The following is a 17,258-nucleotide window of genomic DNA, read 5'->3' as shown; positions in this document are numbered from 1 at the left end:
TGTAGAAATTAATATTCAGGATGATGCTAGAATAAGAACAGTAGTCCTCCCAGTGATTTTAGGTGAATATTTTGGCAATGGCAGTTGGAATCACTGTCAACAGTGGAGTTAAGATTGCACCCTTTTTCATCTATCATGTCTGTGTCATATCTACCATATTGGTTTGGGTGGATTGGCTAAAATAGCGCTGTTTACTTCTTATGAAATAAAATAAGCTCATACATAGAGTATTGGTTAAGAGAGATTCGCTATGGTTACGTTCGACTTTGAGTTCTTATTGCCATATTGACACGCTATTAGCAACTTCCAAAAGACTCCTGGAGACCGTTCAAGACTGGAGCTGTCCGCGCCCTTGCACCCTTATTTAAAGCATTCATGCTTTCCTTCCCAATCATGCCCCTTTCCCACGCAACCTCCGTGGGTCAGGACTTCAATCACTCTGGACGTATCCCCAAACTTTCACTCGACCCTACCATGAACATTCTTTGCAGTTAATCCGCTTGCATCCTAAGCCCAAACACACTTGGCATTCTTTCAGGGCCGTACTTATTCTAATCTCACATATCTATTATTTTTAAGTAATTGATTATTACTTGGAAATTTATTTTATTTATAAAAATTTCATAGAATTCCTTGTCTTTTCACCTGATCCTTCCTATCTTATTTTAGGACGAATATTTCTCGGTGAATAACGACTTTGGAAATTATTTCTTTCATTTCGTATTATACGAGAGCCACCTGTTTTATTATTACTAATTAGTAATTATTAATATCATAATTGTTATTATATCTGTAAAATTCTCCCGTGCCTGGTATGCAAAAGAATGCGATATTTTTATTCCGTTTATACTCCGCGAGATTAGGGTACCGAGTCGCTACGTAGAAAGATTAAACGATCTTCGGGCTTCTTTGACATTTCGATGTTTATTGATCGGTTACTCGGAATATTCAAGAGGAATTATTCCTTTCAGATTCCTCGATGGAGAGTTCTGGTGGTGACAAGCAGAACGAATCGGACGAGTGCGATGTGACCGCCAATAATCGGCATCAGAACAAGATGACGGGCCAGGAGGACAGCAACGTATTGAAGATAAGCAAAGATTTAGGCGACCAGGAGGCATTGAAGAATCTGAAGAACTTAGAGAATATTAGTCAAAACGACGAGGCTTCGACTAAATTATCCAAGGCTGTGTCCCAAGAGAACGAAGATGACGAGGACGAGTGTAAAGGCTCCGACGAGGACGAGCTCAAAGAGGAAAAAACCGACGGGAAAAAGGACGAGGAATCGTCGAGCAGTACAACGTCTACGAGCACCTCTGATGACGAGTCTGAAACCAGTTCAGACGATAAGACGGAGGCTTCGAAAACCGAACAGACTAAGACGGTCACGTCTGAGACCAAGAAGGAGGATCAGGCGTCGAAGAACGACGATACCACCGACGACAGTGATATCGAGGATGACTTGATTTCGGCGATCAATTACAACACCATCACCTCTCTGGCCGCCCTCAAGGATATGCTGCAGTCCTCCGGAGAGGATTCAGACGGTGTGGATAGTTTCTTTCATCATTACTTTTTGTCCCACGTGAACAGGTTACCGTCGAGGAATCAGACTCATAGTCCTTATCCGTGGGGTAGAAGATTGTCGGAGTGCAGGGAAGAGGATGAATACGAGAACGAAGATGGTAAGAGACGTGTATTATGTAGTTACAGTGGATTATATTTATTCCGTGTTAGCTGTTAAGATAACGTAGTCTGGCTCTGAGGATCGTCCTTTACACTCTCACGTTGGATGTTCCTTACCATTGTTATGGCCATTGTGGGTCTAATAGAAGGTTTACTAGCGTGGTTATTTTTATTAAAGGAATAGGGTTGGAAAGAAATTCGAGACCATTTTGATGGGGTAATTCCGATTTGCTCTTGGGGATGCAAAAGATTACGGAAAAATATATTTTTCTTTCATTTTTTATGTTAATTTAAGTCACGAGTTTGAAAAGAGATAATAAATAAATTGGTAATAGTAATGGTAGCTATTTAGTTAGTTATTAGTACTGTCTTTGTCGATGACGAGAAATTAGCTGTAATTGAAAATTAAAATTTTGTTTGAGCTATTTATCGTGGATTATCTGACACACTGACTGGCATGCAAGTTTCTTAGGATGATTTTAGAAAACCACCATAAAATTTTTATTACTTTTGATTAAAAATTCTGTCACTTGATCTTGCAATTATTCTTACAACAAATTTTTTAAATTATTAAACAGTGTTCCTATTATTTCATAATATTGTTCAGTTTCTCATACTTTGTTTCATTAAAGAGTAAGATTTTGTTTGAGCTATTTATCCTGGATTATCTGGCACATTGACTGGCATGCAAGTTTCCTAAGATGATTTTAGAAAACCACCATAAAATTTTTATTACTTTTGATTAAAAATTCTGTCACTTGATCTTGCAATTATTCTTACAACAAATTTTTTAAATTATTAAACAGTGTTCCTATTATTTCATAATACTGTTACTTATACGTGGTTTAAAATTTTATAATCAACGATATCGGTTTTATTTTAATTATTTTGAACAATTGTGACACTCTGGTCGCTGATAATCGCAATGGTGATACCGTGAAAGCAATGGATGAGCAATATAGCAGTCAGTGTGCGAAATACAAATCTTTTTTATCTTTCCATGTGATTCATCGATGGCTCATTGTGGTCAGCGAGAGTTTTCGTTCCATGAATGAAAATATTATTATACTTGCATCGCACGTGATGATAAAAAGGGGGTCAAAATGCGAGAAAAATTCAAGCTAATCGACATTTTCCCCTAATTAGGCGCTCCGATGCAACTCGGGTCTCGAAATAACATTTCAATATCGACTCAATTCTCATTTTTCTCCGATTAAATAATTCCGACCTTGACATTCCGATGTAAATTTTTCACTTCGATTAACGATTTTGTTAAAACACTTGCCTTTTTAGTTGTCACGTAGTCCATTGAGTCATATTAGCTCGTCACGAGCATTTTTCAGTCTGTCTGCCATTAACGATCTTAAAACTTGTTCATTTAAATTCTATTACCTGCACGGTCGTTCCGTTTTATCATAATGTATCAATCATATCGAATCCGTTTTTTTTTTTTTTTTTATTATGTAAGAGAAAAATGCTCATTGCAGCCGTATGCATAATTAATGGTAAATCCGGTTTTAAATGTCCCATCGGAAGTTCGATAAATGCACATGTAACTATGTTCCGTGTATTAGTATGTAACACGTTATTTCGTTTTTGCTTTTTTCCAATTGGTGTATACGAAGCGGATTATCCATTATTTCTTAACCCTCTATGGACCGAATATATATTTTTCTTGACTATAAGAATTGTATGTAACATAAAATCAACAAATATCAACCAATAAATTCAGCAGTTTTGACAATTTTATTATAACGAATTCATATTGAAAGTTTGAATTAACAACGTTTGTACTATTGTGCCAAGATAATGTGCAATAGATAGGCAAGCTAATTTTCCACGCCATCTTGTGGAAAAAAGGTCATAGGGGGCCATAGAGGACCTAACCTATCATGATCGAATAACCGGTAAATGAAAAATAATTCGAATTTTTAAAAATCGACCCACGAGAGGTATTGTAAAAATAATTATAAATATATCGAAAGAAAAATCGCGAACTGAAGTGACGAAGACGATAACGTTGAATGCAGTATTGAATAAAATACCCATACATTAGCATGTAACTTGAAAATTACACGGACCCATAGAGGGTTAAATGAAACGAAAAAGATTAAAGTTTTCGGTAACTTGTCTCGTTAAAGGCGAAATTACATTGACAAATTTCGATATCTTAACCCTTTGCACTCGGAGATATTTTCGTTATTTTTATTTCGATATTTATTTTGATATTTTTAAAACGGTGAATAGGAAATCGTGTGAAAATTAAGACGTAGAATTATTTTATTTCGAAATTCCACGCATTGTTGGGTAATTTTAAATTTGACATATCGATTAACATCGATTTTTAGAATCTGGTTAAATGGCGACCGAGAGTCGCCTCTCGACTGCAGAGGGTTAATAAATGACAATTTTTGCAAAATTTGAAAAGAAAGTGACCATTGAAACCGTCGAAATCTTAATAAAACGTGAATTTCGATAAGAAATTAATTAATATAGCGATGTAATTAGATATTTTTCCCTCGAGACGTACAGGTTGATAAGGTATCAGTATTATTAGACTGTTGATAAGTCTAGTATATAGCTTGTTTATTATTGTTATTAAAATTCAATTGTAACTTTCACATGGAATATTATATATTATATATCAATTTACACGTTTTAGAATTTAATTCGAGGAAAAGCACATTTGAGAGAATTTCTTCAAATATTTTGAAAATGTGTCGCCCATTAACACTTAGTTATAGAACCATTCAAAATGGCTAGTTTCGGATATTTTATTTTATTCACTGCCTTCAGAAAAATGAATATTGGCAAAATTAATATTTGTTTGTTTAAAGACACGATAATACTCACCTAATTTATTCCCACTTTAAATATTATTATTCGTGTACACTATGCGTACTGTATTTGTACGTTTAAAGGCTACAGAACCATTCAAAATGGCAAGTTTCGGATATTTTATTCCTTCAATTATTAAGAACAATATATATAATTTACAATAAAAACAATTAAGAACAATTAAGAACAATAATAATTCACTGCTTTCAGAAAAATGAATATTGGCAAAATTAATATTTGTTTGTTTAAAGACACGATAATACTCGCCTAAGTTATTCCCACTATAAATATTATTATTCGTGTACACTATGTGTAATATATTTAGGTGTGCATTACAGAGTATCGTTTGTATCGTTAATTTTTATCAGCCCGTTCCCTTTTAATCTCGACTTTTCTCCTGCATACCGACATACTTTATTCAACCGAAATTTAATAATTTAGGCATCTGAAAATGGCCTGTAGGTACACGTCGACTCTACAGTCATCGTTTAAATTAGGGCGCTATGCACGTGTCTGCATCCGCCGAACATTCGGCTACGATATCGTCAGGTGTCACATTTACTCCCTTTTTCATATAACATTATCCTACTCTATTTTTCCGACGTTCAATACCACCAATTTATAGTCAAAGTTTTCACCGTCTGTCTTGTACCGATCAATCCGTGCACACTCGACTGAGATAATCGATCCAAGCGGAAATAGAATAAAAATAAGAAAGGAAGGAAGGAATTTTCCAAAACAATTATCCTAGACGATCGATTTTACGTCTGTTGGAGGCTAGGATTTTCATTGAAACGCGAAGCATTTCTCCGCGAGAACCAGGTCGATCCGTTTCGATCGTGTGCCGTGCACAAGGAACGTCTATGGAAGATTGCGAGAAAAGCAGCGTGTTACGAAACACGATTCGGGCATTAAAACGCGCGAAGAGCTATTAACAGGAGCTCGCACTCGTTCAATGAGAGCTAAGATTAGCGTGTGGCTAGTGGTTTAGCTTCGTTTAGTTCCGTTTGGCAACGTTTCTCTTAACACCGCGAGAAGACACTCCACTTAGGCAACCACGCGTTATATTTATTAATACCAAAACGGGAAACATCGTCTCTTAATTTCTATCAATCTATCTATCAATAGTGTTAGCACTCTATGACGTTCCAGAATTAAAATATTTCCAAATATTTCAAAATATTTCAAAATATTCCAATTTCTAGTCTTCCACGCGGTGTCTAGCTATATACGTTCACTGCGCAAATCGATTGACTCCACTTTTTGAAAAATCTAAAATATAAGTGTCAAAGAACTTGGTACAGTCATAACTTTGTATATTTCAGATTTTTCAGAAAGTGGAGTCAATCAATTTCTGCAGTGAATGAATATTTCGTGTGCATGCATTTATGGAACAAGTGTCTTTTAACCTAGACTGGGCAGAATTTTGGTATAGAAATGTGATTAACACGTGGATAGTACGCTGATGTATAGCGAATTAAAGATTTGAAAGGAAAAGAATGTTAGTTTAGTTCAGATTGTCCAACTGCATCGATCTGATCGACCTTTATCGACGATGCACAGGAGCAACGTGGGTACCGTTTGCCATCCATCCGTTCTATGGAACACAGCTACGAGACGCGAACAGTTACTTCATTCAGCCGATGTTTATTTATAGAGTGTCCCCGGAAGCATGATATTCCACGTTTGTAACGATGTAATAGTTCCTAGAGCTTGCGAAGCTTCCCTCGATTTGCTCACTCGAGTCGCCAAGCCCGATCAAATTTAATGGCCGACGTCTCTCTGGATCATATTGCTGACGGTTAACATTATGCACGGCCAGCAGTCAGCCACGAGAATAGGTATACTTGCTATGAAAAATACAATAACAGACGTTGTTACGATGGCTGCGCGATGCAGTCTGGCACACGAACGCGTGTCGAATCAGGCAGCCTAGCGCGAAACCGCGTACCAGACAGGTCTTCATATCTGCGAGCCTTGAAAGGGGCGAGTGTCACGAGCGCGACCGGGTCGAATAATAGCCTCTTTGTCGTAATTGCGCAACGAGATCGCCACCAGCCGTGCTCCCAGCTAATCCTCCTTTTTCCCTGTGTTTTAGCGAAAAACGTGGAAATACCGATCGCCAAGGTCATTAGCGAGAGCAAGAAGGATGTCGCGAAGATCGAAGAACCAGAGGAGAAGAACGAGAGCGTCTCCTCGAAAGCCTCTAGTCCGTGTATATCCGAGAAATCTAGCTCGGAGAAGATCGACCAAAAGTCGAATCCAGAGCCTAGCGTCTCTGAGCCGAAGCCTCAGACCACGGCTCCCACGGTGACTACAACGACCGTTTCGACGACCACGTCGGTCGCCACGTCCACGACCACTACTACCACCACCACTACCACGTCGTCCAGGTTCACCACGTCCACTGTCACGTCGCCGACGTCCACCACCAAGCCTCCGCTGAGGAGAAGGCACACCACTGGGCCCGGTATGACCTTCCCGGCTACCGATCCGCCGACCTATTCGACCAGCATGACCTTCTCGAGAACCAGCCCTCTTCCTAGTCCGCATCTCGATAAAAGGTTCTTCGACAGCAGTTTGATAGAAATGAAGAGCCAGGCGAGTAGTTCTAGCACTCTTGATTATGACTCCACCGAGGAGGTCTGGGTACGCAGGGTAGATTTCGTGCAGGAAAGGAAGAGAAAGGTAAGTGGAATTGCTTCTCCTCGCTTATTACGTGTCCTTGGAATTTCAGTCGCTTCTTTTCTAGAGACCAACTTTGATTGGAGAAGTAATGCTACGTGTGCTGGTCGTGTGTGCATTAGGTTGCTGAGATACTAGCATCGTTTTGGAGGAAGAGAAGGGTAGGAAAAGGAAAGAGAGGTTGGACAAGGCTTACAGGAGACAAGCTTACAAGTCCTTCGGGTCATAGATTTAATTGAAACTTCGCAGGTTTGTAGATTTAGTCATCCAGTTCAAGAAAATGCATCATTATAACAGCAACTACTCGATGGTTTTCGAGATACTTATTATTAGAGTTTTATTATTGCTTTAATTATGTATGTATTTCGAATATTCATCAAATGCCACTTGATAGCTAGCGATAACTATTGGAAGAAATCTCTAGTTAAGAATAATAAAGTTTTAATTATAAATATATCAGACTATCGAGTACATTTTCATGACCTGGATGACTACATTTACAATCCTGCAAAGTTTTAACTACATCTATGACCCAAAGGACTTGTACTCTCCTTGTTACTAGATTTTAGGTTAGGCCTCTGGTGTATGCGGTTTGGACGTATGTGGACGCATGTGAGAGAAGAGTCTGCTTGGGAACGACTGACGAGGAGAATGCAAGTCCTTCGGATCATAGATTTAGTTGAAACATTGTAAATTTGTAGATTAAGTCATCCAGTTTAAGAAAATGTACCATTATAAGGGCAACAGCTCAATAGTTTTCAAGATATTTATGATTAGAGTTTTATTATTGCCTTAATATTTATCAAGTACCGTTGTGGCCTAATGGCGATATTTAAAAATTCCCACACTGATGGCAATTTTCAAATATTACCGTTAGGCTACAATGCCGCTTGATAACTATCCATAACTATTAAAATAAATCTCTAGTTAAGAATAATAAAGCTTTAATCATAAATATCTCAAAGACTATCGAGTAAGTTTTCTTGAACTGGATGACTAAATCTACAAACCTGCAAAGTTTTAACTAAATCTATGACCCAAACTTGCACTCTCCTTGTTACTAGATTTTAGGTTAGGTCTCTGGTGTATACGGTTTGGACATACGTGGACGCATGTGAGAGAAGAGTCTCTTTGGGAAAGACTGAGTGAAAAATTGGACAACTTTGTGGATGATACTCGCAATACCCTGGATTGTTAATTTTATTGCAGAATAATAGAAATAAGGTTAAAATTTTAGTCAGTTTTGAGATATCTCACGGTGAAGATTGTTTTATCTGTTCAGCGTTAGATTAGATAATGTCTAGTAGATAACTATGTAATAGAAAGATACGTGTGAGAAAAGAAGCATATAACAAAAGACTGTTTAGTAGATAAATGTATAATAAAAAGGTGCTCAGATAAGCTGTACAAGAGGTTTTACATACCTCTTGTATAGCTTCTTCGCGAGGAATTAGAGGCACAAGAAACACGCTAATAACAAGATTTCTTTTTTCTTCTAATTTCACATAGTTTCATAATTTCTGCGAATTATAAAATCGAATTATATATCGATAAATCGATTACACGATCTCACGCGTCTGTACTTCGATCATTTTTCTCGATGCTTGGTGAGTTCGTGACTCGAGAAATACGATTTCCGAAGCGTACCCTTCTATGCGCGCAAGATGAGAGGTCTGCAACGTCTAATTGCGGTAATTGACTAATTGCTGTGAGGAGGAGCGGTCTTGCAAATTTGTTTACCGCGTTCGCGACTTGAACCGTTGCGAAAGTGTAGAGCGGCTCGAGGATATCGCGGGAGACGTCGGAAATTGAAGATACAGTTTCAGATTGCGACACGATTGTTCGCGTGTTTTCTCGAACAATGGGCAGAAAACATCTTTCTATGTATAAAAATAGCCGGTTGAATTTCTGCCTACGAGTCGATGATGCTGTTCAGTTGAAGTTCCTGCGCTTGGACAGGAAGCGGTCAATGGCGATAATGGCGTTCGTTTCCGTTGGAAATGGAGAAAAGGCATTGCTCGTTTTGCGAAAGTATGTTAGCTCGTTGCTTTTTATTCTGCTTGGAAAAGAAAGATGAAAGAAAATATGAAGTTATTGGCGGATGAAAATAGATGTTGACTGGCAGAGTGACGGGTTAAAGTGTCGTTCACAAGTTGCAAGGTGTGGTCGTTAGATATGATCGCTGAAGGAACTATAGTCGTCAGAAGCGACCAATCAGGCTAGCATGCCATCATCGATTGGTTCTTCCGCTTCGCGCGTGATCTCATCAAGCAGTCTTCTTCTTTTTTCATTTTTTTAATGTTGAAAATGCGCTTTGAGTAGTCTTCAGTTGTTATTATCTGTTAGATATCGGATATTGGGTTAAATATCGATTTCAAAATATCGTAGGATTATTTTGTACGAGTGCAGAGAATATTTTGAAAGTTTGGCAAATGATGAGATTCGTTAAGGCAGTCGTTATATAAAATAATATTATCAGATGTAGGAATTTCTTCCTAGTTTGTTTAGATAGATATTCTAGGGTTTTATTTTATTGGTAATCGATTTGAGAAAGTGATCGTTACAGAAGTTTGTTACTTTAATGCTAGTTTATTAAATTATTTGTAATTTATTAACCTAGTTTTACTTTACTACTTTCTTACTAGTTACTTCCTAGATTAAACTAGTTTGTTACTAGATCATTGCTAGTACATTTATTAATAATAAATGTATTTCTCCATTGAAATAAATTTAGTATAAATATATAGTTTATATATAGTTTAGTATAAACCTAGAAGCTAAATTTGGATATCTAACTATATAATAAATTTACCTTCAGTCGTGAATTTTTTCAAGGTACAATTTAATACCGGAAATTCGAAAATCGATGGGATTAAACTAGCTTTTAAACTCACGACGTTTCGATATTTATTTTCCTCTACAATATTGACGGAAATTCTCGTTTCAATTACGGTGGAGTTAATAAAAATTCGGATTTTAATAGAAAGCCAAACGTAAAGCTTGACGTATAATTTTATTTCCCTAGATTTTAGTAATATTTTTCGCGGACGATAAAATCCGGTTTTTTAAAAATAATTTATGCTCAGAATACGGAACCTGTGAATCGTGTGCGACAGCTTCCGTAAATAACGCGAGTAACGAACGATCTCGAACGTAAACACGTTGTTTTGCATGGTTTCAAAAAGAAAGATACGACCAACCGCCGCAAGAAACTTCAAGGGCCTTACCTTCTTTCTCTGGAAAGGGTAGATTACCTTGGTCACGAAGTATCAGACCTGCGAACACGGATCTCCTTAACAAAGTCTCCTCTCATTCTTGAAACAACAAAGGATACCTTTAAAACTTCCAGCTGTATTATATCTATTCAAATTTTTTGATTAATATTAATAAATTTTCGGATTCAGTACATAGAAATATTCGAAATTTCATATTTACTATAGATACGTTAATCATTAACGTTTTATTACGATAGAATGTACGTAGTTTAGTAATATTCTTATTTGGTAATATTTTGGTAATATTTTAGTTATATTTTCATCTAGTAATATTTTTTCTTGAATGAAACAAAATTATAAGAGAAGCACTGGTTTAAGTAATTTGATATGTTATCTTCTTGTAGTCCATTTTATTTTTCACGTCGTTTACAAGGTCATACGTGTTAATCCGAGACAGTAGAATAAAATTGGTTATGCGATGAATATAAAACTGTATTGAATATTGGTAATCAAATTAAAATATAAATAAAAGATGTGTGTTTTGGTCGTTACATGTATCGTGTAGAATTCGTATAATACGATATAAAAATGTTACGCATTTTACTAAATTACTAAATTAAAACTTTCAAACGCATAATCCTTTTATTTTGAGCAATGTCTACAGTGGATAGCAATGATAAAGTTAATAACGAAGAGGAATAATATTTTACCTTCAGTGCTATCGTACCGATAGATTAACCTCGTTAATCCTTGCGTGACGTTCTGATCAATCGCCAACACCTATTAATGAAAATATCGATGGAATTACTAGCATGAAATCTTAGAAAAGAATATAAAGATGTTCGAGGTTTGCGTTCTTAAATTCGCGATATCGTTTGGCATAGATCTCGATATGTGACTTTAATGTTTCATGGAAGAGGATAGTGGTGGGGGGCGTAGGTACAAGGCTTCCTTTAAGCTCTATCGATTCGGTCGAAAGACGAATTACAATGCGTTGAGGGCTGTTATGACGGATACCTCGACACGTAAGGTCTCCTTTACGAATGCTTCCCGTACGTGAACTGCTCACTCAATTAGTAACTCGTAAAGATTAGGTCAGTAAATAAATCGTACGAAAGAAGATTCGTAATGAAGATAGGCTAATACGTATCGATCGGTAATGCTAATTGGATAACTCTGGAAAAATATGATGTTAGATATTCACGACCTTAAATGCATGGTTTCGTATCGTTCGATGATTCGTTGAATACGACTAGCGAAATTAAGCGAAGCAAACGTGCTTTATTTGTTGTTTGCGATATTTCACTCTTTGTTGCGTAACATGGCCGTCTGACGACTCATATGCCCGTTTTAGAGTACAAAGAATTTTACACGTGCTTCGTGTTCGCTACAGGCATTCGAACTGAGTAATTGCATTCCCTGTGCGGTTAATCTATTTTAATCTTGACATTTCCATGCTACTTTCGTTTAAATAATCGTTAAACTGACATTTCTCATGATAATTAAAGGTATTTAACGTTTCTGATTTTTTCCTTGACGTGTAGGAAAGTGTGATGTTCGTTTTTATCATCGAACGTTAATTCCTCGAAGTAGTGCAGCGCGCGATGTTGTTTGCGTTCGTTGATAGATGGCGACATGATACATCGAAGATCAGCCGCCATCTTTGTGAAATTATTCGGAATGAAACCTAATTGAACGTTCAAAACGGATATCGTGATATACAGTGGAATTTGTTAACGCCGCAAATAAAGTGATTTATTTCTTTGTTTTGACTTCTCGTTGCACTTAAATGGTAACACGTTACACATAGTTCTTAGAGGTATTTTTAAATAGAAATCTATAAACATAGAAACAGTGACAGTGTTTACAATAACCTGTTATTTGGAACGTTCTTTCGTGCTTGGTTATTGTGCTTGTTTGTATGGACCCGGAAAGAGACACCGATAAACCAACGTGTTAGCCAGGTATTTATGCTAAATACAGTTTTCCATAAAACAATGTTATAAATTGAAATGCATAAATTACACAAATATTAGATATTATACGATGAATATGTAAATTGCGAAAGTTATATCTCGTTTTATTTTATTAGCTAGATTATAGGTTAAATTATTAGACTAGAGGAAAGTCAATATACTCGACTGATACACATAGTTCGTTAATTATCGTTTCCACAATAATCTCGTTTACTTGCATTTCTATTAATTCGATGTTTTCCAGTGTCAATAAATTAATTGTTCTCTTATCTATTATCATATAAAAATCCATACACGATATAATGATATATAGAAAAATAAAGAAAGGGTATATCAGTGGTAGAATAATTCAGTGAGATTCCAGGAAGTATAATCATTAAATATACAACTATAGATTTGTAATCAAGTTACGTGTTCCGAAATATCAATTTTTTGAACTTTCAGACCATCGGAGTATACGAGAATGTACAATGTATTATCTCGTTAATCACAATTCATCCGTTATAAGAACGTATTACGACAATTCTCCAGGGAAAATTATTATCGATACGATTTCTCGACGAAATGCAAAGATATCAGACAGGTGATAATGAATCTCTGTGGTCTGTGCCACCCACGAGTGCCGGCACTGTCAGTCTACGGTGAAATCTCGATGGGCACACGGTCTTCGCGTCATGAATATTTGAAAACATTGGTGGAACTATTTTTTGCGTTGTTGGTGAAAATATGTCGGCGGTGTCATTGAGACGACATAGGAAGTACTCTTTGGTGGCATATTTAGATCGGGATCGAGGATGTGGACTGTACAAGGTATTCGAAAAAATTACATTTTCAAATTTTAAATGAAAACATTAGGGAGTTTCCCTTCTATATAGTTCTTAAATGGCAATTTTATTTCGGTCAGTTATAGTTTATATTTTGTATTAAGAAATACGGACGTAATTTGAGGTTAACTAGATTTGATAATTCTTTAATTGAAAGAAATGGTGTTTATATTGATTCTTAAATAGGGAATATTTTTAATATTTGTTTGCTAACAGCTCGAATTATCTATAAGTGTATCGCTGAAGAACTCCTAAGTGGAATATAAATGGTAGTAGCAAATGTATTCGTTCGATATATTTAAATAACTTGTTGGCGCGAATACATCCGCTCTCTTCGCTTAGAGGTTAACTTGATATCGATAGGAAGTAATTCTGCAATAATTGAATGTGAGTACTTTGTTGATTGATTCTGGCGTTAATGTTGATTTTGAATTATGTTACGAGCTTAAATATTTTTTCTAAATCCTAATTTACATATTTCGAGCTTTTATACAATTTTTCATATGTAAATCGACAATTGAGTTTTCATGAAATTTTTTATAATAACTAATTTATTGCCAAGCGATATAAGAAAATATTACATTTCCTTAAAATTAACAAGTTTGTAATTAAAAAACAATTCAATACGTTTTCCAAATAATTTCTTACATAAAAATTCGCAGTATTTTTTATAATGTCAGTTTATTAGTAAAATTAAGTATAATCATGCTAACTCGTGCCTTTACTTAAAAAGCATAGAATTCACATTTACTCAGCAGTTTTATTTCTGAATCATATTCCCTCTTTATTAATTTCACAGTATCTGTAATTACCACGTTTCTTAAAATATTTAAGAGCTTTAATTGCTTTGATGTGTTCTTACAGGTGTCACTTTTTTACTCACGGAGAATTCTTTTTGTTTACAAATCATATTAACAGCGATCCCTTGTGCTGATCAGAATATTTGGTAATCTTATCTGTCTAAGCCAAGTACTGATTAACTATTGACAAATTGCATTAGACTTAAGAGAATTACAATCGAGTTCTTACGTCGAGCAAAGAATACGCATCCATGGAACTCAATGAAGTAAAATCAGAATATTCGGTGAAAAGCTGACTTTATGAAAATATATTGTCCTTGAATTTTGATAAATATTCAACACTAAATCTACCGTGGTCTAAATCATCGTTTTTCAAACTTTCATTAAAAATTCCACGTTCACCGTTATCACCATAATTAATTACTTGTCTTCGTAATTTTTCTTCCAATATATGTACAGTCATTTTCTCAATGTCCACCGTTATTCCATTTTTTAATTTTTCTACTTTTCTTTCATTCATCGATCATTTAATTATGGTAGATTTAGTGTCAAAAATTTCTTCTCAAGTTCTCCAGAATTTTGTTTAGTATTTCTTAAATTTCGCTTTTATAATTTTTCAAATAACAATGCTTGTAAATGTATTTCAATTATGCTCTGATTTTCAGTCCAAGCTGTTTTGCGATTCGATACAGTTCTGACATAAATTTTCGAATTGGCCATGACATTCTTTATTTTCCCAAGGGGTACGAACATCATTGTTATTTATTCTCGTTGGCACTAGCTTATGTCATCCTACGAAACTGTGTCTGTTCTTCTATCGAACGATTCTGCGATAAGTCGGTCACAAATGTCCATCAACCGGTTATTTATTTCAATGTAAATATTTTAGTTTATCATCAATCCAACTTCGATTTTTATGTCTTCCATTAACAATGCGAGTCCAACTCGGCGCAATATTCCTTTGTGACTTCGACATCGTTTCTCTGAATGGATGACGAGGCATGTCGTAGCAAATAAACGTAACGTTTCCTGTAAAATGTGGAAAATCTTTCTCCATAATATTCCTGAGCTTTGTTAGGCAATAAATGTGCAATAAAGATACAAGAAACGTGAACGAATAGAAAACGACGTTTTCGAAGAAGATATGATATAAAGAAAAATTAACGATGAATAAGTGAAAGAAATATATGAAAGAAGATACAGGAAAGCAAGGAAAATGCACTCTTTGCATATTTAAATTAAAATATTTCTACTATATTGTATTTTTCAATCATTTAATTTAACAAGATTTAATTTTTATTGTTTCAGATTCTAAATTTAAAGAAATTAAAAATTAATGTTACATTGTATTCAATTGTGTCATCATCCCAGTGTTGCAAGTACAAGATGGAATTGAATATTCATGAAATTCATTTGTAATTTCATTTTGATGTAATTATGTAGAAAAGAAGGAAAGTAAGGAAAGAAGACAACAGGGAATATTATTTATTTCGATTATTTAATTAAGCAAATTACATTACATTTCTATACACGTTAAGAGCACGTTATTATTTCTTTCCTTCTTTCCTACATAATTACATCAAAATGAAAAGAAAGGAAAGAAGGCATCAGGGAATATTATTTATTTTAATTATTTAATTAACAAATTACATTACGTTTATATATACGTTAAGGGCACGGTATTATTTCTTTCGTTTTTCCATTAATTTTGGAACGCAATATATCATAACATTTTTTGGCCACGAGGCTCAGTGTCTCCCAAATTTTTGTATCCAAGAAAAGTATCAAATTCTGTAAGCTGCTTTAATAGCTTCTTAATGTTTGTACACAAAGGAGATTTCGTAAGATATGATGTGCCGAGACGAAAGGGATCGATGTCGATCACACACCGAGATATTTAATTTTCATCCACGTTCCCCGTGGCTTGCCAATTTTAAACTAGATTTATTTCTGGTTTCATAACATTCGTTACTGACTGTATCATATAGTTCACGTGGTCTTGTATCAGACGTCAGACCGATGCAGCGTTGATTCAAAATGCCAGTCGAGCTTGGAACAGTGAACGAAACGAGTCGCGATTTTTGGTATACTCCTGTTCGTCCACTAACATCGAATTTTCAAATTCTACCATAAACCACGCGATTCATGGTAGAACAATCGAACTATCAACTTTGTATTCTCGTGTCACGAATAAAATAGGATTCTCGTATTTTATTCTTATTCTCCCTCGTACTGCTCTTCATTCTTCTCGATACGATCCTTTATTATTCCTCATCGACTTTTGTTTTTAATTTTTCTCCGCTTTCACGCTTCCCGTTGAAGTTACGATATATTCCATACACGTCACGTATTTTATTTTTATTTTCCCCGATGCTTTTTATCTCTTTTTCGTTCTTTATCTCTCCTCGATCGAGCTCTATATTTATGTCGGATTTTCTTTAAAAATTTTTATCACGTTCCGAGATAAATGTTACAGTAATAATAACATACTGTTTCTCTCTCGCTCTTTTCTGTCTCTTCATTTTCCCTGCGATTATTAGAGCCCCGTAATCGCGATTTATTTTCCTAATATTAAATTGACAGTAGTCGGTCGAGATCAAGATCTACCTGCTCGAGATAAGAGTCACGTGAATCGTTTCCTGGGTGGTGGAAAAATACGATTAGACGTATATTGGAATTTTCTGTTATTATTTTTTACGCAGAATCTTCGATTGCTTAGATAGAAGTCTTGCTTTTTTCATTTTCGAAACTAGGCGTGATTAAATGATTATCGCGTTGTTCATGGTAGCATTCCAACGTTTGTGTTTCAAAAATTTTTCAGCAACGGGTTGGACTGTGATTTCGAGAATAATATTGCAATTAATGTAAGGTACGAGTGTTGAACGTGTGTGAGGAAAACTCGATGACGAGCGTGAAATTCGTAGAATATTACACGTGAACTTATCTTGGCATACAGTGAATCTTTTATTTATTGTCAGATTTATGGAAGCACTCGTGAACGTGAATAATTTTTCAAAATTAACTTATATGTGTATAGTTAGATAATTTTTCAACCCTCTTTTTTGATCCTCTCAGGCATTTGTTATTTCACGAATTTTATATTTATTGTCTGATATTTTTATAATCTCACCCACACGTTCTTACCTTATTTCCAAGGTTTCAAGTTTAACGCGAGCTTTTCACTTGTTAGACATTTGGAACACGAGTATTAAAATATCTACATGAATAACTGTA

At 35.4% G+C, this 17,258-nt stretch overlaps 1 protein-coding gene across 1 annotated transcript; it reads left to right on the top strand.

Annotated features, from left to right (window-relative positions):
- Positions 1-974: 974 nt before the first annotated feature.
- Positions 975-7,347, top strand: LOC108551426 (myb-like protein X). Its single transcript, XM_017905587.1, has 2 exons — positions 975-1,685; positions 6,623-7,347. The coding sequence occupies exons 1-2, from the start codon at positions 980-982 to the stop codon at positions 7,345-7,347; spliced, it is 1,431 nt and encodes a 476-aa protein (XP_017761076.1). The 5' UTR covers positions 975-979.
- The last annotated feature ends 9,911 nt before the right edge of the window (positions 7,348-17,258 follow it).

The sequence above is a fragment of the Eufriesea mexicana genome, unplaced genomic scaffold (assembly GCF_001483705.2).
Source record: "Eufriesea mexicana isolate 0111107269 unplaced genomic scaffold, ASM148370v2 scaffold4094, whole genome shotgun sequence".
NCBI classification, from domain to species: domain Eukaryota; kingdom Metazoa; phylum Arthropoda; class Insecta; order Hymenoptera; family Apidae; genus Eufriesea; species Eufriesea mexicana.
The sequence above is the reverse complement of the archived record's forward strand: the minus strand, read 5'-3'. Positions and strand labels throughout refer to the sequence as shown.